The sequence below is a fragment of the Cucurbita moschata genome, unplaced genomic scaffold, assembly GCF_002738365.1.
Source record: "Cucurbita moschata cultivar Rifu unplaced genomic scaffold, Cmos_1.0 Cmo_Scf00027, whole genome shotgun sequence".
NCBI lineage: Eukaryota > Viridiplantae > Streptophyta > Magnoliopsida > Cucurbitales > Cucurbitaceae > Cucurbita > Cucurbita moschata.
Genome location: NW_019268543.1, coordinates 870,635 through 890,405, shown reverse-complemented (window position 1 = coordinate 890,405; position 19,771 = coordinate 870,635). Strand labels below are relative to the sequence as shown.

Here is a 19,771-nt window from a genome sequence, read left to right as displayed (position 1 = left end):
TTTTTTTTTTTTTTTTTTTTTTTTTTTTTTTTTTTTTTTTTTGCACATTGATCAGGTTGGATTGCACGACTGTGATCTTCACGCAAGGTAAATCTCCTAAACTAATAATGCCAATTTTAACGTATATTATATAGATTCTAAGATTAGCTTTTGTATTTCGTTGGTCGATGATGATTGATTATAATTAAGGTTATGAATGAGAAGTTGCAATAAGACTCCATAGCATAACATAATTAATTTTTTAACAAACAGAAAATGGATGTTATTAAGGAGAAAGAAAAGTTGCAAAATGAACGTTTAAATTTTAATATAATTGATATATTGTGTAGTACCGTGAATGCCGTGTAGATGTTTGAACAGCTTTAAATTTAAATTTTATTTATTTATTTATTTGGTCTAAAAAATCTGTAGGGTCTCCAATTCAATATTCTTTTTTAAGGTTAATAAATCCTTTAAACATAAAATTGAATTTTGTATTGGATAGAGTCCTATTTTCAATTTATATACATCGGTGAATTTTATTAATAATTGAAGTTTTCATCTGTATTTTGCTTTTAGTTTTTTTAGTTTTTGCTTCTTTAAAAATTAATTTCATAGACACTATTTACACTGATTGTTTCCTTTGTTTATTGACTTTTTTAGTTGTATTTTCAAAATGTAAAGTCAAGTTTTGAAAACTATTAGTTTTTTTTTTTTTAATTAAGCTTACATATACTATTTCTACTTATTGATTTTTTTGGTTTATATCTACTTTTTAAATAAAAAAATGAGCTTTCAGAAATTTGTTTTCGGTTTTCTATAACTACGAATTCAGTTAAAAGAAAAGATAAAAATATGATAAAGAAGTGGTAATAAAACAAACAAATGGAACTCTAATTTTTACAAACTTGTTTTTGTTTTTGAAATTTAACTTTAAGAAAAATTTAGGTGAATACTGACAAAATTTTCAATATTTCAATATCTCAAATATTAATTGGATATTAATATTTCAAATATTAATTTTTAAAAACATTGAATAAGTCAAAATTTCAAATATTGTTTTTTATTTTTGAAAATTTTAAAAATATTTGCAACATTCCAAGTCTAATTAAAAAATTGGTTTTTAAACATTTGTTATTGTTATTGGAAATTTTCAAAGAATCCAAATAGTTTTTGCTGGAAGATAAACATTACTGTCAAGATATTGAGGAAACAACGATGAGAAATTAAATTTCAAGCTTCATATATATTTTAGTCTCGAGTTCTTAAAGAGCTTTTTTTTTTTATATAATTTAGGTCCTATTATTTAATTTTTTTAATATAATCTCTTATATTTTAATATCTTTTAATTTAGTTATTCATTTTCAGTGAGGTTGAAACTATTAACCTACTTGTATTGACTTAGTTAAACTTTAGAGGATAAAAATAACAAAATTTCTATTTATTTCTCCAAATTTCTAATAAGTCCCTAAGTATTATTTTATATAATTCATCATCAATTCATTTTAACTAACATTCACCCTTAGTAATGAATTAAATTAAAAAAATGTAAATACGTCATAACTAGATAGAAACTTCAAATACAACGGTACTAAGTTGAAAAAAATATATCCATTAGGAATTGTGACTTATTCAATGTTTTTAAAAATTCATAAACATGCTGAACATAAAATTAAAGACATTTTAAAATTCTAGGATCGTAATTTTATAGCCCAAAAGTCTTAATTGTAACGGAAGGCTGCTGTGCTGCAGGAATCTTGCAATTAATTTGGATGGTGAACTACAAACAGTTCGTGGCCACTTTATTAGTTGGAGCTACTGAACTTAATTTCTTAAAACCAAAGTTGAGAGGAAAAACAAAAGAAAGAAAATTGGACATTGGACAATGGAGCGATACATCTCTCATACTCTCTCTCTTTTTTTTTTTTTTCTTCTTCTTCTTTACTACACGGACCTCTCTTTTTTTTTTTTCTTTTTTACTACACGGACCTATCCTATTCATTGAGAATTTACAAATTGCATTCTATTAACAATAAAGAGACTAGAACCAAAATGTTCATTAATTATCTGAGAAAAGTTCCGTTTGACTAACCTCGAAGAACTCGGGCAAATGGACAGTGATCATTCCATGACGACCTGATGTTTGAGATGCTTTGATCAAACAACTTGAGCTTCTGATCTTAGCGCTTCCAATATACTGTCAACCCACCTGCATCCCAGTTATCATAATTTGTAGATTCAGCAGTCAATATATTCGATCTATTGAAAAGACTGTTAAGCATGGAATCTGAACTAAGAAAAGAAATGCATCAACAGATGATTGTTAAGTTGGAAGTACGGAACAAGTTACCCTTCCAATCCAGGATTCTTGGGGTAGTATATGTTTTTCAATCCTAATCTTTTTGCGGCTGCTGCAGTTGTTTCCCCAATACAGGCAAGTGATTTTTCCCACTCCTTCGGCTCGGAAATAAGGTTGACCCATGCGCTGTTGCGACAGATAAATGATCAATGCCAAGATAGAGCAAAAAAATTAACATTACAATTCTCTCTCCCCCGGATGAGAAAACTAAAGTAATCAAATAGTCAAAAGTGAGACATGCAAAAAAGAAAAAGGAAAAAAACAGTTCATACCGAATTGCAGAAGGTGAAGCCACTGTGACAACAGGCAATGAACGTGCTTGCTCGAGAATGAATTGATCAACATAATCAACAGGTGACTGAAAGGTACCAATCAATAATGTTTGAGTGGACCGTAATGTTTCACATAGCCTGTCAAGGTTACTAAGAGAATGGTGCAGGGAACAAGGTATTCTGATTCAAGACTACTCCTGGAAGGCAATATATATTACGCACTCGATGTAATTCAATTTAATTTGAATTTTTTAATTAGTTGTGCAGTTCACAATTTCCTTGTAAATTTCTCCTATACGCTAGGTACGGGTTCGCCGAGTATCTTCCACAAATCTCTTTCCCCAATGACAGCTAATTGTCCCAAGGATTCCCGCTATACACTTAAAGAAAGTCCCATATATAGTTCTTTTAAGCATCTATCATTAGTAATGCTGTAACTCGCTTTACTGATTCCCTCTAGATTGGCGTAGTAAATGATATTTATTAACTTCACTCAAGATCAAGCAGATGTATACACCTCTAAAAAACGCATGCAATGTTGAATCAGGGTGGTTCATCTTTAAATTTTCGGTGTTATACTAAGGCACATGAATACTTTACCGTAGTATAGGTGTTGAGCCTCATGACCTCAAATCCACGATTTGAAAGGCCTTCCTCTGTACAGATAGCAAAGACGGGTACCAAGGTTATTTCTAAAAGCCATTATTTTGCTTTTAGTTATAATAGACGGAACAACACTACGGTGCAACAGTGAGACCACCAAATACTAAAACTTTATTTTTGAAAAAAAAAAAAGTGAGTAGCAGATAAAAGCCCGCTACTATATACTTGCAAACAAATCACTTGACATGAATATCAGATATCTGCTACAGTTTGCATAAAAGGAGGAAAATATATATGCAAACAATATATACTATCTACCACAAAGAGTGATGACAGTTTACGAAATATGAAATATTGCTAGAAAGGAAAAAGTATTGACTTAAGCAACAAGAGTCAGCATCTAGTTTCAGGCACCACTATCTCTGAAATTTAAAGTACTTCAATAAATAACTTCCTCTTCCTTAGATTTCTTCGGAACAAAAGTTCCCTATTTTTTAAGTGATTAGAACATAAACAACCTGGCAATTATTCACATTGTTCGTATTTTGTGTTTTTATTTTACATGAATCAAAAGTAAAGAGATGTCAGTACTTGATTTGAGGGAGTGTCATTAAAATGTTATTAATCTAATTCAAAGTATTTTGAATTTTCAGCTGTGGAAATTAGGTTTTACTGGTCCAAGTAAAACTGGACTTATCACAAAGAGTGGCTAATCAAGTAAACCTTAAACTATTGATAGCTGCAAGCCACAAGCAACAATTTAGTAGCAATAATTCCAGTTCAAATAAAATTTCTTATAGTTATTGCATGAGAAAGGAAAAAAAAAAAAGAAAAAAAAAAGAGAGAAAAGAAAGATCATTGTTTCCACTCTATCTAATGAAAATAACTCTCAAGAGTGTAAAAGAAAAAAAGTACGTTGCATACCAATATCATTGCTTGCTTTGGTAGAAGCAGGATATAAGACACTGCATTTTGTATTCCCTAACTTCGGAAGCTCGGAAGCCAAGACCTTGCCTATTGCTGAAATAGATAATTGGACAAATATTTCAAATTATGTATGTGCAGGACAACATCCTAACAAATAATAATCATCATCACCATCATCATCATCATCATCATCATCATCATACTAACAATAATAAGAATAAGAATAATAATAAACAACAGATATGTAGGACAGCCACGCATCTTTGTATAAGGATTCTTACTCTAATCAAATCCAAATGTATACACACATTGAATAATAAATCGTCTATGTTCTCTCAAAAAGAAAAGAAAAGAAAAGAAAAGAAAAGCCTGCTGCGAAGATACAAATACCCCTGACAAATTGTGATTGTTCAACAACGTTCATAACAGAGTGAGGATTTAAGAATAAAAATTTCCGGCACGAATAATATCTAATTCATTTGACATATTTATTTGGAGTTGTTTTGATAGTTCTGATGTGCCATACTACTTCACTGTCTTTCTTGAGATCTTTTCATCATCTTATTTGACTTAAGACAGTAGGTAAATGATATAGCTAAAAATGTTAACATCATGCAAACAAATGCAATCCACAAATAATGAATATATGTGCATCATGCACGAGACTTGATTTTGACATACATCTTACCTTTTGAGGGTGCAAACGCCACTTCAAGTAAGTTTGATGATTGCAACACTTCGTCAAAAATGTTAGCTGTACCAGCTCCAACAACACCTATTCTAACTTTTGGCATTCCGGCGTCCCTAAGGAACAAAATAATGTGAAGGTGTCACTCAAGGACGACCTAAAGCAGCTTTAATGGAACACATGATGGGAAAGTATCAATCAATCTTGAGTTTGTGCTCGTCATTTGTAAAAAAAGTGCACTGTGGATCATGATTATATATAACCAACTATGCAAATTACTATTCAGCAGCAAGAAAGAGGTGACCAGCAATAAAACAAAATTCAAAAACACGTTTTGCCTCACTTGACCAACAATACATTTCAAAGAGAATGATATAGCTCATGTACCGTACAGCCACATACAGGTTAAAGAAAAAAGGTCCTAACAACGCATTTAATGTTGTAAAATATAATTTATCCAATGGCATTAATATAATAATTTACATTATCAAATGGTAATATGATGTTTCCTTCGGTTGTATTGTATCACGTGTAACTCGAAACAAACCATCCATTACTCAACAAATTCTAAAGCACTAGACCAAGTTGACCAACTAGTATGATGAGTATGAATTTCTTGAAGTCCTAACATTCTCTACAAAGAAAACAAGTTGTATGCAAATGCTGATAAATTAAATAGGAAAAATATTCAAAACATATTTTTAATAAACTCATGAAACTTCAAACCTTTCAAAGTTCTATGAAACTAGCAACTGTCAATTTTTTTTTTTTTTTTTTTTTTTGACATATGAAATTGTGTGACATACAAGAATGGTGAGAGTCCAGTGAGTTAGTTCTAACCCTTACTTCCATGCCTGTAGGAACACCAAGCCAGCTTCAGGGGAGGTTATAATGATCCAATCAAATACAGAATCTGTTAATGAAGAGGGAAAGAAGATTGTAAACGGTTGTGCCAATTAATAGTCTTCCAAATATTCTGTGGTACATTGAAAATTACTAATAAATATAGGCGTGCATTTGAGATAGAAAGAATCAGTTGAACGAGGATAGTGAGATTTTGAGGAGAGCGAGAAGAGAAAACCAATCCTGAAGGACGTACCACTAAGTACAGAGTGTAACCTATTCAAGTCAGGTCCTTGACTGTGTTGAATGAGGGGAAGCTCCAAACAGTTTATTCCATGTCTTGCCTGCGATCAACATCAGAAATATCAATAGTCTGGTTTATATTGCTTTCAAACTTCATAGATTTGATTGTAGCTTGCTCATCCACGCAAAAATATCTATTATTTTACCTTCACAGGAGGTTTGTTAAAGAATAGTCGAGGAATGTTTTTTAGGAAAAAAAAAAGGAAATTAAGGAGAGAAGCAATGGTATGTAGAGTAAAACATCAGTAACTTTAAGTTATGTAACAAATATGTCCATGTCAGAAATATTCATCCATTAGTGGATGATAATGGACAAAAGTTCAAGATAAAACATCATGTCTAATCTCCATCCTACCCTACCTATTCTTGATTGAAGCAATAGATCGGTTTCCTGGATGAAATACTACGAGAGACTAAGCAATGAACAGGATTCATAGTACCTGTTGAAGCACTAATCACCACGAAAGTACTATACGCATCCAATAAAAAAGAACAATATTCTTAATATCAACGCTTCCTAAAATCAACAATGCAGAGCAGCTATTACGAATAAGCTATTGTATGAAAAAAAAAGAACTGAGATTAACAAGAAATTTACCACCGCATGCAGCGATGGAATGGTTCAATATAGTTCTGATAATATACCTAAGCACTGACCTTAAACTCATATTGAGGCTACTTTCGAGTATAGATCAGCACATTTGATGTTAGAGGCGTTCTTATCTTACAACTGATGGTAAAAGACATTTTAATTTTTGGAAAACAGAAACTACATTGGAACTTACAAACTATTACAGTTCTAATTTACTTCAGCGGCAAGAAACGTTCACTAAAGTGCACATTCCTCATCTTCTCCAAAAAGACAATAACAACAATATTCCAGCAGATGTAAAGGTAGTAATGAGTCTCAAAATGATTAACATTTTCGGAAAGATCTAGAAAATCGGTGAAGAACATGAGAAGGCAACAATTAATCAAAAGACTCGAACAACCAGCATTCATTCCAACATTTAGTCAAACGCGTCGACTTACAAATCGATGCATCACATGTATATAAGAGATTAACACACTGCCTAAGTAGAATGAGAATCAAACTGGCGAACGAGAACAAAGCAAAAAAAAGGCTCGAGGAATCAAAAGATAAATCAACAATCTGAACAAAACATCCTCTGATTACAAAATCGAGAGGAACGAAAATTTACCAGAGCATCGATGAGCTTCCCGTTCTTGCCGCGCTCTCTGGTAACCACTACTTTTGGCGCCGAAATTGACGAAGACGTGATCGAAGCAGAAGAAGTCAAAGTGGAGGAGAAACAGGCAAGCGTTCTGCGAGGAAGTAAGATTCGCCGGTAAAGCTGTAGTAGACAAGGCGAAGGAACAACAGAAGGCGTATGGGAGAAAGAAGAGAGAGAAACTGGAGCCATGGGGAGGGGAGATGAACAAACTGAGACGGCGCCAGATGTTGACATAATAAAACTCAATGACCCAAAAATTAATTAATCCAAATATTCTCACTATTTAAAGGTGGATTTTCCGCCACGTTGCATCTTCTCATTGGTGGAAATGTTTCTCTTTATCGTAATTACGATACGTGGGACCACATCCAATTTTTCCCATCAAATGGAGGATATTACGACGATTAAGAGTGGACCGCTCGGATTCAGAACATTTTTTAATTAATAAAAAAAAAAAAATTGAGATTATTAATTTAAGAAATTAAAATTAAGAAGATTGTCGATTGCTTTTTGATTTGCGTCCTAATTGCCCGCCGAACCATAGGGTGGGAATGCGTCCTGAAATTGGAACACATGCCAGCTCAGAATCTTCGGGCCAGGCCCTGCGGTGAGTCTCTTTACCGTACATCATGGATGTAAAAACAATAATAAAACAATACTTCACTTATATTTGTTTAAAATTAGGAAATAGGAAAGAAAAATACCTTTCTTTTTAAAAAAAATTATCAATTTTGCAAAATTTTCTTAAAAATGAGAATAAGAAATACAAAAATTATATATATATAAAAAAAACAGTTGTCTAACATAATGTTTGAAAATTTGAAGATAGAGAGAAAATTAATTCAAGATTACATGAGTTCTTTTGGAGAAGCCCAAACCAAAGTCACAAGAGGTTATGTTCAAAGTGAACAATATCATACCCGTGTGAAAAGTCGTGTTCACCTAACACGGTATTAGAGTTATGCCCTAACTTAGCCATATCAATAGAATCCTCACATGTTGAACAAATAACTCCAAAAGGAAAGAAGTAGGCATAGTAAAAAATGACTAAGGCTCCAAAACAAAAGGAGTCTAGCCTCAATTAAGGGGAGGCATACTTTGTTCGAGGGGGTGTTGGAATACTATCTCCATTGGTATGAGACCTTTTGGAGGAGCTCAAAGCAAAGTCATGAGAGTTTATGCTTAAAATGGACAATATCATACTTGTGAAGAGTCGTATTCATCTAACAAACACAATTTGAAAAAAAATTCCAAATTACTCTCAAACAAAAAATTTCAAAAACATTAACTTAAGAATGTTGAAATGTGATTGCATAGGAGCTATATATAAAATGTTGCATGGGATGGGATGGGATTTTGATGCTTTTATTAATTTTCACATGTTAATGACGAAAGAGACAACCCAAGTTGAAATGCAATTTTGACATTTCTACAAAATACTCTATTGGTCCACGTGTTGAAAAAGGAGAGGTTTACAACGCTAATCTTTCCATGCTTTGTCATTTTGCATATCCCCAAAGCCAAATAATGGTTCAAAAGGGAGTTGGTAATGTCTATAAATTGCCCATGGAAGTATCAAAAAATATACACAAACTCAAAAAAGGTGAAAAAAATACTTTCTTAGGCCCTTAGAGAGCTTTCTCAAAAGGATTGGAGTCTTCTTTCTAAGAGTTTCTCTTCTTCATCAGAGTTCTTTCGACGAAGACTAAAAACTTTGTTTTTATTTACCGTTCAGTAGTCATGGAAGCGATAATTGTGCCATTCCAACCTCCGACTTTTGGTAACCTTATTACAATTCTGAGTATTGATGGAGGTGGAATTAGAGGAATCATTCCAGGAATTATTATTGATTTTCTCGAGTCTGAACTTCAGGTACCATTATATGTTGCATTATATCAACTTAGTTGGTAAGATTCATATATAGTCGTATACTTGTGTTTTATAAATGATCATCTCTTGTTAGGACTAATGTTTTGGGCATTTGTTTATGGATTTGTCAAATTGAATCATTAATTCTAAATGGAATTTATTTGGCCATAGGTTAAATAGGCCATATAGGAACAAGTATCCAAAATAATGAAAGAATATGCCTAAAAATAAATCGTGTTTGGAAACGGGAAGTATTATTTGTTGCTAATAACTTTAGGATATTATTATGGTAGTAGAAATTAGACGGTGAAGAGGCAAGAATTGCAGATTACTTTGATGTCATTGCTGGGACAAGCACTGGAGGACTTGTGACGGCTATGCTAGCAGCACCAGACGAAAACAATCGTCCCCTGTTTTCTGCTAAAAATATCAAACAATTCTACCTCGATCACTGTCCTAAAATCTTTCCCCAAATCAGGTAATTTATTCTAAAACAAGACGTAAACATAGATTTAATTTAGTTTAACGTAGTCCCAACAATTTAAGAATGAATATAACCCATAGTTTGATTAAATTATCTCACAAGTTTGCTAATAAACTTGAAAATAAATGGTAATGATGTAATTAAGACACGAAATTAAATTTAATCTATGGATATTTGAAAATGGGACAGAAGGTGGCCAATAGGAAGAATAGTGAAATTATTGTCTGGTCCAAAATACGACGGGGAATATCTCCACAAACTTGTAAAGGAAAAGCTTGGTGATATAAAGTTACACCAAACGTTGACTAAGGTGGTGATCCCGACGTTTGATATTAAGCTCCTTCAGCCCACCATATTTTCTACCTACGAGGTAATTAATTTTTTATTTTTATTTTTTTACCTTATTTTTTGTTATTAGAGATTTTAGATTTGGTCCATGTTTCAGATGAAGAATAATCCATCGTTGGATGCTTACTTGTCGGATATTTGCATTTCTACTTCGGCGGCCCCCACTTTTCTTCCGGCGCATCACTTCAAAATTGAGGCCACTGCTACTCAAAAAACGAGAGAGTTTAACCTAATAGACGGCGGCGTTGCTGCAAACAATCCGGTAAATTACTCACTATAGATCTATGAAGAGGGAGTAGAGATCGCTTTTAGTTTTTTATTATTTAAATTTCTGATTATTTTTACCATGGTTTTCTCTTTATTAACCAAATATTCAAACCACGAATAAATACAAGAAGTAGAAATATTTATTTAAACAAAAATGATAATTAAATTATTTTTCATAGTTAAAAAGCATTTTTGTGAAATGAAATTAGACGTTGGTGGCAATTGGAGAAGTGACGAAGGAGGTGATAAAAGAAAATCCAGACTTCTATGCTATAAAGCCAATGGACTACAGAAGGTTTTTGGTCATATCGTTGGGAACCGGAGCTCCGAAGTCGGAAATGAAATACACGGCGGAGCAAGCGGCGGAGTGGGGGATGTTGGACTGGTTAACTAACGGCGGCTCCACCCCAATAATCGACGTGTTTTCTCGAGCAAGCTCTGATATGGTGGATCTTCACCTTTCTGTCATTTTTCAAGCCCTTCGTTGCGAACAAAACTACCTTCGCATTCAGGTTCACTTATTTCCTTCTTTTTCCCTATTCATTCAAATTAAATTAATTTTTTTCTATTTTTACTTAATTTTAACAACAGTTAATTTTTTTTTATTTTTTATGGTAAGGTTGATTTACATCATTGTCAACTAATTTAAATAAATATATTACTTGTCGGTCAACCATGTTAAAATAATGTCATTTCAAATCTAATTGGTAATACATTAATTTGTATATACTTGTATATATACAAAATTTATTAAAAAATTTAAGAATAAATTACAAGATGAACTTACTTGTATATACTTATCTTAAACGTTAGCTTTTACAAATTACACAGGATGATACATTGAGCGGCAAGGTGGCTTCGGTGGATGTGGCTACACAAAAGAATCTCAATGATCTCGTGAAGGTCGGAGAAGGGTTATTGAAGAAGCCAGTTTCAAGGGTGAATCTGGAGACGGGGATCTTTGAGGATTGTATTTCAAATTCAGAAACAAATGAACAAGCCCTTATAAGGCAAGAATTAAATTAAATTAAAACCCCTTTAATTCTCTCTCTCTTCTTTTTTTTTTTTTTTTTTTTTTTCAATGAAGAAAAATGTCTTAAAATTTGCTTTTAATTACTGCTGACGAATGGGTCATCTTATGCAGATTCGCCAAGTTGCTGTCTGAAGAGAGGCGGCTCCGCCATGCAAGGTCCCCTCAAGGAAGAGCTGCCGCCTTGAAATTGGAAAATAATGCATCTCCGGCCACCTGAATTTAGATTTCCATTTCTTTAGAATATTTCTCATATTTTTCTCACATGTCTGAAAACTTTAGATTATTATTATGAATTTTAGGAAAATAGTTAAAGATAAATGTAGTTATTTCATAGGAATGGTGTGTCATTTAGGGTGGTAATCCTGTTTACTTGTTGGAATAATTTCATCTTGGTCAAGTTTTAACTAATTTTATGTATCATATGGTTCCATTTTATAAAGGTCCAGGTATGTTACAATCATATAAAATTTAAATTGCTTTATACGTAACAATTAAAGTATAATTTTTGGTCGTTTCGTAATAAACAAAAAGAAAAAAAGTTTGGTTAAATTAAATAATACAACTAGATAAGTTCGAGAGATCATGTGTTCCTGGTCCATTCGGGAGTCAATCTCTAATTTCTAATTCCCTCGTTTTAAATTATTGATTTAGAAAACCTAATTTAAACGTGGTTATTTGTGTTATTGGATCTAATAAAATGAAAAACATAAGCAACAATTTAGACCGTTGGATAATCATAGTACGGTCGATAATAAAAGCGATTAAGGAGAAAACGACAAGGCAGCCATTTGGTTCATGATGATAGCTGATGGCTTTTTGTGATGCGAGCTGGAATCTATTATTTTAATAATATACTTTTTTTTCTTTTTTTCTTTTGTCTTTTTAACTTATAGTTTCAACTTTAAAATAATAATTAAAAATAACAACAATAATCCACGAGGTATGCGCCTCATTCCTAGATTGAAATCTGACCCATATTTAGAATACTTATGTTTGAATTGACCAACAAAAAGTAAAGATAAGATTTAGACTAATTTAAAATCATTAATTTGCTAAAGAAACTATTTTTTAGATTGAATTTGATATAAACATACGACGGCTTTTTGAGTGAATTTATTTTCAATATTTCTTATTTTTTAAATCGTTTGATCCTTTAGAATAAAATTATATGAATATTGATTGTCATGTTATGTTTCTTAAGGTTGGTTCATATTTTTGTATCTTTTTTTAGATTTTATATCTTCTTGCTCGAACACATGATCATAAATATTGTCATATCATTGATATAAGAGTTTTTTTTTGTTTTTTTTTAAATCAAATTAATCCGATAATATTATTAAATAATTAAATTTATTTTGAACCCAATCATAAGGAAAAGATAGTCGTTTATATCGTTGTGCACGCAAAGCTTGCGTCCGTGATAAATAATTATAATTTCAACATATCGATTGAGTCAATATAATATTTTTTTATTGTTCCAATATTAAAATAATTGGGTTGAGCTTTGAAGTTGAATAAGACCAGAAATTGCAGAACGATAATCGAACGTAATAAATTCAAGTCTCCTTAAAGTTGATTTTTCTAAGTACCCAACTTGGCCCATTTTCTAACCCTTTTTTATTTATTTTAAATATAATTTTATACTCTCTCTAAGGATTAGCACAACTAGCTAAGAAAATTGAAATTAATTATTTAATCCACCATATTCCAATTATTCTGGAATTTGTTTCGTACACGAATCATATTATTATATTGTAACTAAATTAAGGTGTAAATTAATTAGTTTTTAGAACGTGCCATTTAAGAGTCAAAACTTTATTAAGCTATGATGCATATAATTTTCATATTTTTGATATTAAAATTGTGTTATGTACTAAAGTTTTAATGAATTAATTAACGAAAGGAAAGCTGCTTATAATTATTTATATTGATAACTTGTACTTGGGAAAGACCAAGAAGATAAATATAAGCGGCTGCTAAAAGGGTAGTGGCTGCATGACCGAGTTGGAAGCTTATCCATTTGTATTTATAGAACTAAATAAATAAGGAAATAATAATGTATTGATACAAGATATTTGTATTTTATCGAATATGATACCTACGATAACAATGGAAGACAAATATAGCCTATAATAAAGTAATGGAAGGCAAACATCGTGTATAATAAAAAAGGTAAATATCTGCTTTGAATAAAGGATACCTAGATACCTAGATATTTACCTTGAATAAATGATCAAATATGGTACTTTGGGTATACTGAGTTAAATATTCTCAATTATATAAAATATTTATTTATAATAAATAGTTAAATATGATATATATACGGTAACTATTGAGAAATAAATATTTTTAAATATATTCTTAAATATTTCAACCCAAAGGAATTCTATAAATACCTCAATACAATGCCCCCAAAAGGATAGAATTGTAGATATTTGCTCTCAAATCCTTCTAGCAGTGCAGATATACTTGCAAAAGCAAACACCTTAGTTTTTCAATCCAAGTTCCTTGATTTTTGTATATTTATTTATGGATTCAACAAATGTTCCTCTGCAGCCTCCAACTTTTGGAAACCTTATCACGGTGTTGAGTATCGATGGAGGTGGAATCCGAGGGCTCATCCCCGGAACCATCCTCAATTTCTTGGAGTCTGAACTTCAGGTACCATGCGTAATTTCTAACTATTTCCATGGTTTCCAAGTTAGTTAACTATTAATCATAATACTCGTTACTAATGAAGTATTAAATACACACGTGACAGTAGAATATTAAAAATTAATAAATGTAAGATTTTTGAGTTGATTAATGTTCATATGGTGTGTAGAAATTGGACGGTGAGGATGCAAGAATTGCAGACTATTTCGATGTGATTGCTGGAACGAGCACCGGTGGATTGGTGACAGCCATGTTAACTGCTCCCAACGAAAACAACCGTCCCTTGTTTTCGGCTAAAGACATCAAAGATTTCTACCTCGATCACTCTCCTAAAATCTTCCCCCAGAAACGGTCTGCGAATTCCACAATAACCTTAAACATTATACTAAACAAACTAATCCATTTTCTCTTGTAATAACAACATTTAGCTTCGAGTTTTGGCAGATCGCTGGCGATAGAAAAGATCGTCAATGCCCTGATGGGTCCAAAATATGATGGGAAGTATCTCCACCAGCTCGTCAAGGAAAAACTTGGAGATTCAAAATTGAACCAAACTTTGACTAATGTTGTTATCCCTGCCTTCGACATCAAGCTCCTTCAGCCCACCATCTTCTCCAGCTACGAGGTTCCTACACTTAAGTATTTCGATTTTGTCGACATATGAACGTAAGATACATCGTAGTAGTTTTATTGAATAATTTTTTTTTTCTACGACCTATCTAGGTCAAGAACAAACCTGATTTGAATGCAGCGGTCTCCGACATATGCATTTCGACATCAGCGGCCCCTACTTATCTTCCTGCTCATTACTTCAAGACTCAGGATGTCGCCACTGGTAAAGTTAGGGAATTTAACCTTGTTGATGGTGGCGTTGCTGCTAATAATCCAGTATGTATATTATTTTCTCTAAATAATTTATATTAAAAGAATTAAATTAGATTTTAAATATAACTATAAAAATTGGAAAAAATAAAAATAAAAATAAAAATTGCAGACTTTGCTGGCTATGGGTGAAGTGACAAAGGAGGCACTGAATGGGAACCCAGATTTCTTTGCTATAAAAGTAACAGATTACTCGAGGTTTCTAGTTATATCGTTGGGGACGGGATCCCCAAAAGATGAAATGAAATACACGTCGGAGAAGGCAGCCAAGTGGGGTTTGTTGCAGTGGCTCACGGCCGGCGGTTCCACGCCGATCATCGACGTGTTTTCTCATGCAAGTTCTGATATGGTGGATTTTCATCTTTCTGTGATTTTTAAAGCTCTTCATTGCGAACAAAACTACCTCCGAATTCAGGTTTTTTTTCTTCTTATTTTATATCCATCAACCAATGAAAAAAACAGTTGAAAAGATATTTGAGGATTTACCAATTTATTGTCACTACTAAGTTTACGCACATTAGAGGAGCATCCTAATGATATGATATTGTCTACTTTCTCATGGTTATGCTTTAGGCTTCCCAAAAGGCCTCATTTTATTGAAGAGAATTATTTATTTATAAACTTTATGATCATTCTCTAAATTAGCTCACGTGAGACTTTGATCATCCAACAGAAAAATAATAATGTATTTAATTTAAATTTGTTAGGATGATACGTTGAGCGGAGTTATATCCTCGGTGGACATAGCCACGAAGAAGAACTTGAGTGATCTTGTTGAGGTCGGTCAAAAATTGTTGAAGAAGCCAGTCTCGAGGGTGAATTTGGAGACGGGTGTCGTTCAACCTCGTGATTCCGAAACAAACGAGCAAGCTCTCATAAGGTAAAAATTATGTTATCATCAAATTATATATAGTTACTTCAACGCCTTCATCATTTATAATTTACAAGACTTATGCGTATATATGTGAATGATGCAGGTTCGCAAAAGTGCTGTCCACGGAAAGGAGGCTTCGCCATTCCAAGTCTCCCCATGGAAAGGATGCTGCAGCGTCGAATAAGGACATTTAATTAATATCATGATAATTAATTTTATATGCAATATAAATTGGAGTGCAAAAAAGTATATTATAGCACTCCCATCATTTATTTTATTTACATTATTTCATTAAATTCCACCATGTATTAGAAAAGTATTGAGTGTGACATTTGATTAATAAGATTGTTATTTCTCTGGGGTTTGTTTAAATAATATAATTAGCCAATTATTAATCTTATTTATCTTACCTTTTACTTGTCTTTTATGTTTAATGTGATTTTGAATGTAAAAGTTTTATGAAAAATATACATAAATAAAAACCATTTAGCAAATATTTATTCAGTTTTATTACTTCACTTATTATTTTTGTTTAGTGATAGTTATTATTTGCGGGTATCCTCAAATCAAATGGTTGCGTTATTTGTCGTCCCACATCGGAAAAAGTGTCCAAGAAACACATGCGGTCAGCTTTAAAATGGAAGCTTAGGTAATTGTGCAAGTCATCTTTGCGCTTGGGGCAATGACGCAGCTAGTGAGGTTCTAACCGAGGCGCGTCAATTGCTGGTTGAAAACTATTTCCAAACCCCCTCTTAGGCCTGGGCTTGGCTTAGGCCTTCGAGAATTTCTGGAAGGGCTCCCTTTTGGGTAAAGCCCTACAATATTTCAGTGCTAAGCGTTAAACTTATCCCTAATAAAAATGCTCAATTTTCGAAACTAACCGGAAATTAATATTTTATAATTGCTTCAAATGATATGATATTTTAAATTAGAAAATAATCTAGTTTCTCTCTTTCTAATTATTCTTCCTTTATTTCAATTATTGTTAAAAAAACAAGTTATTTGAAAGCTACTCATTTTTATACATTCGTTTTTCATATTTGTCACAAGCTTATAAATTGAACAAATATGTAAAGAATTTTAGCTTTTAATAATTGAAAATGATAAAGGTTCTAAGTTTAAACTTTCAGAGGTTATAATTTTGAGTTTAATTCACCAATTTAGATGATATATTTTTATGTATATTTGAAATCCACGTAGGGGTAGAAAACTAGTTGGACCATTTTCATTTTGGCCCTCAATTTAAATTTCACAATGTTTATTATTTTTATTATTGTTATTATTATTATTTTTTAATTTACATTTTCAACCTTTCTANTGAAATGCCCAATGCCGCTCTTTAAATAACATATGATATAACTCCCACACAGCACAGCTTTTTGCATTATCATCGGTTTCTATCATTTTAATGTGTGCAAGTCCTGCCAAGAAAGGAACCAAACCTGATTTGCATTCATATAACAGAGCATCTGAGGCCGTTGGTCCTGAGATAAAAAGCTTTTCCAATTCCAAGATGACCTCCTCCATCTCATTAGATGCATAAAGATGTTTCATGCACGAGATGATCACCAATGTTTCAGATATTAGTTTTCTGCAGAATCCCTTCACCTTTTCGACTCCAGAAAGCTTGTAGCTACGGAGAAGAGCAAGTAAGAACTTCAACGTTCTCACATCAATATCAGAGGTGCTTAACTTGCTGTGGAACATTATACCATCCAAATTACACAATTGCAAATAGAAACAACAAGAAAATTAGTCACATGATCGGCTGATTTAGTGATAAAAAAAAAAAAAAAAAAAAAAAAAAGGCGCCGGTGTATTCTTATCTTGCAGCAAAAGAAACTCCGGGTACTTAACAGATCGGCGGTGATAGATTAGGAACTACAATTGAGAGATAGACGAATGTCAGGGATGGAACGCCTTCAGAGGATGTTTGCCGGTGCCGGTGGTGCGTTGGGACACCCTCCTCCGGACTCCCCCACCTTAGATTCTTCCGAGCAGGTCTATATCTCCTCGCTCGCGCTCCTCAAGATGCTCAAGCACGGTAATTCATTCTACAATTGCTATTGTTCTTGATTGTTCGGTCTCCAACTCTTAATCTTCTAATTCTCCGCTTGATTTTTGAGCACCATTCATAAGTCTTTATAATTTGCCTCCAATAATTGTCTGAGTTGTAAACCCTAAATTCTGATGGGCGTTTTTGATTATCGAATCTCGTTACTGGTTTATCACAATACCATTTCCATAATTTTATTTGATTTTTTTATGGCGTTTGATGAATCTGTAATCGCGTAGCTGTCTGGTTTAATTTTTAGGAAGAGCTGGGGTTCCCATGGAGGTGATGGGTTTGATGCTGGGAGAGTTTGTTGATGAGTACACGGTTCGTGTTGTTGACGTCTTTGCCATGCCCCAAAGTGGTACTGGTGTTAGTGTCGAAGCCGTCGATCATGTTTTTCAGACCAACATGCTTGATATGCTTAAACAGACTGGGCGGTATTTCATCTCTCACTTTGACCTCTTTAATTGTTATTCTTTTCTTACTTCAGTAACTCGGTTCATCTGATTATAGCTTGTCTGTATATTGTGCATACGTGCTATAATTATTCATTACTAAGAAGGCACGTTCGATTCTGACTCTGTAAATCCTGTATCTTGAACTAGGGAACGGGTCCATCCATGTTTTTGAAAGTTATTCTTTTTTGTGAAGTTCTTTCTTCTTGTTATATTTTTTCAGTTTATACTGTCCTTTGTTGTTCAGATAGCTGAGCTGATTTCTTTGTTCACAGGCCTGAGATGGTCGTGGGTTGGTATCATTCTCATCCAGGTTTTGGATGTTGGCTATCTGGTGTTGATATTAATACACAACAGGTTTGTGTTTTAACTGTATCCCTTATGCATCAATTATGCATCTAAACTTATACACACGATGAATATTGTTGGCTATCTAATATGCGTCACCGTTGTCACAAAGCCCTCATGCTTCACTGTTATTAACGACACTGTTGGCAGCTTTTTGTGATATGTGGTTTCTTAGCTCTGAAATGGTGTATTAATTCAACCAATACAATGATATCAATAGATATTTGTGGAGGGTTGGGCGAGCCACCATTTGTAGTTTTAAGTAGATCAAATATTTTAATTATTAGTATTGAATTATGGAGGTCAAATATTTATAGCATACATTGCTTTGCAGAGTTTTGAGGCTCTGAATCAGAGGGCTGTCGCGGTGGTCGTGGATCCAATCCAGAGTGTTAAGGGGAAGGTGGTGATCGATGCTTTTCGACTAATTAACCCTCAGACTATGATGCTTGGGCAGGAACCACGCCAAACAACTTCCAACCTCGGGCATCTTAATAAGCCATCTATTCAAGTGGGTTATGAGCAACTGAATTACCTTTTAGAGTTTTTCTCAACTATCTCACAGTTCATCTTATTCACACCATCATTGATCACTTCCAGGCGTTAATCCATGGGTTGAACCGACACTATTACTCGATTGCAATAAACTACAGGAAGAATGAGCTTGAGGAGAAGATGTTGCTCAACCTTCACAAGAAGAAATGGACTGATGGTCTGACACTTCGCCGATTCGATACCCATTCGAAAACCAATGAGCAGACCATTCAAGTAAGCAAAGTCCTTTGGACCATGAAAGGTATCTATTCAATATACTGCTAATTGATGTATTTATTGATTTCAGGAAATGCTGAACTTGGCTATCAAGTACAACAAAGCAGTCCAGGAGGAAGATGAGTTGCCCCCTGAGAAGCTCGCAATAGCAAATGTGGGCAGACAAGATGCTAAGAAACACCTTGAAGAACATGTCTCCAACTTGATGTCGTCAAACATCATCCAAACGTTAGGAACAATGCTCGACACGGTAGTATTTTGAAGCTCCACATTGTTATTTCCTGCAACTAAAAGGTGCTCTATTTAAACATCGCCCTATGAGAAGCTACACGTCCATTGCGATCTGATCGGGATGTAAGATCTTTCAATGCTTATTGGTTTTGATCTATTGTAATTCGTATCTCCCTTTTTTTGTTGATGGAGACAGAAATGGTAAACTTTAGAACTTGATTGATGCTGATTTTATTGGGTTTATATGATGATATCTGATTTTATCTTTGAGTTTCTCGTTTTTTAGTTT

The 19,771-nt window shown here is 33.2% G+C and overlaps 4 protein-coding genes and 1 non-coding gene across 9 annotated transcripts; 4 read left to right on the top strand and 1 right to left on the bottom strand.

Annotated features, from left to right (window-relative positions):
• Positions 1-1,707: 1,707 nt before the first annotated feature.
• Positions 1,708-7,448, bottom strand: LOC111462623 (uroporphyrinogen-III synthase, chloroplastic-like). 2 transcript variants are annotated; one of them, XM_023106272.1, is made up of 10 exons: positions 7,177-7,448; positions 5,928-6,015; positions 5,675-5,741; positions 4,829-4,944; positions 4,138-4,233; positions 3,211-3,266; positions 2,611-2,696; positions 2,330-2,464; positions 1,930-2,188; positions 1,708-1,878 (listed from the first exon to the last, which is right to left on the bottom strand). In XM_023106272.1, exons 1-9 carry the CDS (start codon positions 7,441-7,443, stop codon positions 2,137-2,139), a joined length of 963 nt encoding a protein of 320 aa, XP_022962040.1. In that variant the 5' UTR covers positions 7,444-7,448; the 3' UTR covers positions 1,708-1,878; positions 1,930-2,136. The 2 variants fall into 2 exon arrangements, with proteins under 2 accessions (XP_022962040.1, XP_022962039.1); XM_023106271.1 differs by having other exon boundaries at positions 1,708-1,886; positions 1,934-2,188.
• LOC111462624 (26S proteasome non-ATPase regulatory subunit 14 homolog) lies at positions 6,198-19,752 on the top strand. Of its 2 annotated transcripts, XM_023106274.1 has the most exons (7): positions 6,198-6,203; positions 17,500-17,665; positions 17,937-18,114; positions 18,408-18,489; positions 18,815-18,991; positions 19,081-19,248; positions 19,322-19,752. In XM_023106274.1, exons 2-7 carry the CDS (start codon positions 17,524-17,526, stop codon positions 19,511-19,513), a joined length of 939 nt encoding a protein of 312 aa, XP_022962042.1. In that variant the 5' UTR covers positions 6,198-6,203; positions 17,500-17,523; the 3' UTR covers positions 19,514-19,752. The 2 variants fall into 2 exon arrangements, with proteins under 2 accessions (XP_022962042.1, XP_022962041.1); XM_023106273.1 differs by lacking the exon at positions 6,198-6,203 and having other exon boundaries at positions 17,411-17,665.
• On the top strand, positions 8,845-11,621 carry LOC111462619 (patatin-like protein 2). 3 transcript variants are annotated; one of them, XM_023106267.1, is made up of 7 exons: positions 8,845-9,081; positions 9,375-9,556; positions 9,755-9,932; positions 10,008-10,172; positions 10,387-10,689; positions 11,009-11,187; positions 11,322-11,621. In XM_023106267.1, the coding sequence occupies exons 1-7, from the start codon at positions 8,950-8,952 to the stop codon at positions 11,425-11,427; spliced, it is 1,245 nt and encodes a 414-aa protein (XP_022962035.1). In that variant the 5' UTR covers positions 8,845-8,949; the 3' UTR covers positions 11,428-11,621. The 3 variants fall into 3 exon arrangements, with proteins under 3 accessions (XP_022962035.1, XP_022962034.1, XP_022962036.1); XM_023106266.1 differs by having other exon boundaries at positions 9,752-9,932; XM_023106268.1 differs by having other exon boundaries at positions 8,991-9,081; positions 9,372-9,556; positions 9,752-9,932; positions 11,322-11,620.
• On the top strand, positions 13,657-15,996 carry LOC111462620 (patatin-like protein 2). Its single transcript, XM_023106269.1, has 7 exons — positions 13,657-13,871; positions 14,035-14,216; positions 14,310-14,490; positions 14,589-14,753; positions 14,860-15,162; positions 15,455-15,627; positions 15,725-15,996. Exons 1-7 carry the CDS (start codon positions 13,740-13,742, stop codon positions 15,813-15,815), a joined length of 1,227 nt encoding a protein of 408 aa, XP_022962037.1. The 5' UTR covers positions 13,657-13,739; the 3' UTR covers positions 15,816-15,996.
• LOC111463024 lies at positions 16,286-16,436 on the top strand. The gene has a single exon (XR_002713811.1). It is a non-coding gene; the product is annotated as a U4 spliceosomal RNA (small nuclear RNA).
• Positions 19,753-19,771: the final 19 nt, after the last annotated feature.

Excerpts from the sequence above, each read along its gene's own strand:
- LOC111462624 (XM_023106274.1), top strand. The coding sequence starts at position 17,524 with ATGTCAGGGATGGAACGCCTTCAGAGGATGTTTGCCGGTGCCGGTGGT. Across the intron at positions 17,666-17,936 it reads CCTCAAGATGCTCAAGCACG|GAAGAGCTGGGGTTCCCATG; the intron begins GTAATTCATTCT and ends TTTAATTTTTAG. Across the intron at positions 18,115-18,407 it reads ATGCTTAAACAGACTGGGCG|GCCTGAGATGGTCGTGGGTT; the intron begins GTATTTCATCTC and ends CTTTGTTCACAG.
- LOC111462623 (XM_023106272.1), bottom strand. The coding sequence starts at position 7,443 with ATGTCAACATCTGGCGCCGTCTCAGTTTGTTCATCTCCCCTCCCCATG. Across the intron at positions 5,742-5,927 it reads GTTACACTCTGTACTTAGTG|ATTCTGTATTTGATTGGATC; the intron begins GTACGTCCTTCA and ends CTTCATTAACAG. Across the intron at positions 2,465-2,610 it reads GCTTCACCTTCTGCAATTCG|CGCATGGGTCAACCTTATTT; the intron begins GTATGAACTGTT and ends CTGTCGCAACAG.
- LOC111462619 (XM_023106266.1), top strand. The coding sequence starts at position 8,950 with ATGGAAGCGATAATTGTGCCATTCCAACCTCCGACTTTTGGTAACCTT. Across the intron at positions 10,173-10,386 it reads GCGTTGCTGCAAACAATCCG|ACGTTGGTGGCAATTGGAGA; the intron begins GTAAATTACTCA and ends AAATGAAATTAG. Across the intron at positions 11,188-11,321 it reads AATGAACAAGCCCTTATAAG|ATTCGCCAAGTTGCTGTCTG; the intron begins GCAAGAATTAAA and ends CATCTTATGCAG.
- LOC111462620 (XM_023106269.1), top strand. The coding sequence starts at position 13,740 with ATGGATTCAACAAATGTTCCTCTGCAGCCTCCAACTTTTGGAAACCTT. Across the intron at positions 13,872-14,034 it reads TCTTGGAGTCTGAACTTCAG|AAATTGGACGGTGAGGATGC; the intron begins GTACCATGCGTA and ends TATGGTGTGTAG. Across the intron at positions 15,628-15,724 it reads AACGAGCAAGCTCTCATAAG|GTTCGCAAAAGTGCTGTCCA; the intron begins GTAAAAATTATG and ends TGAATGATGCAG.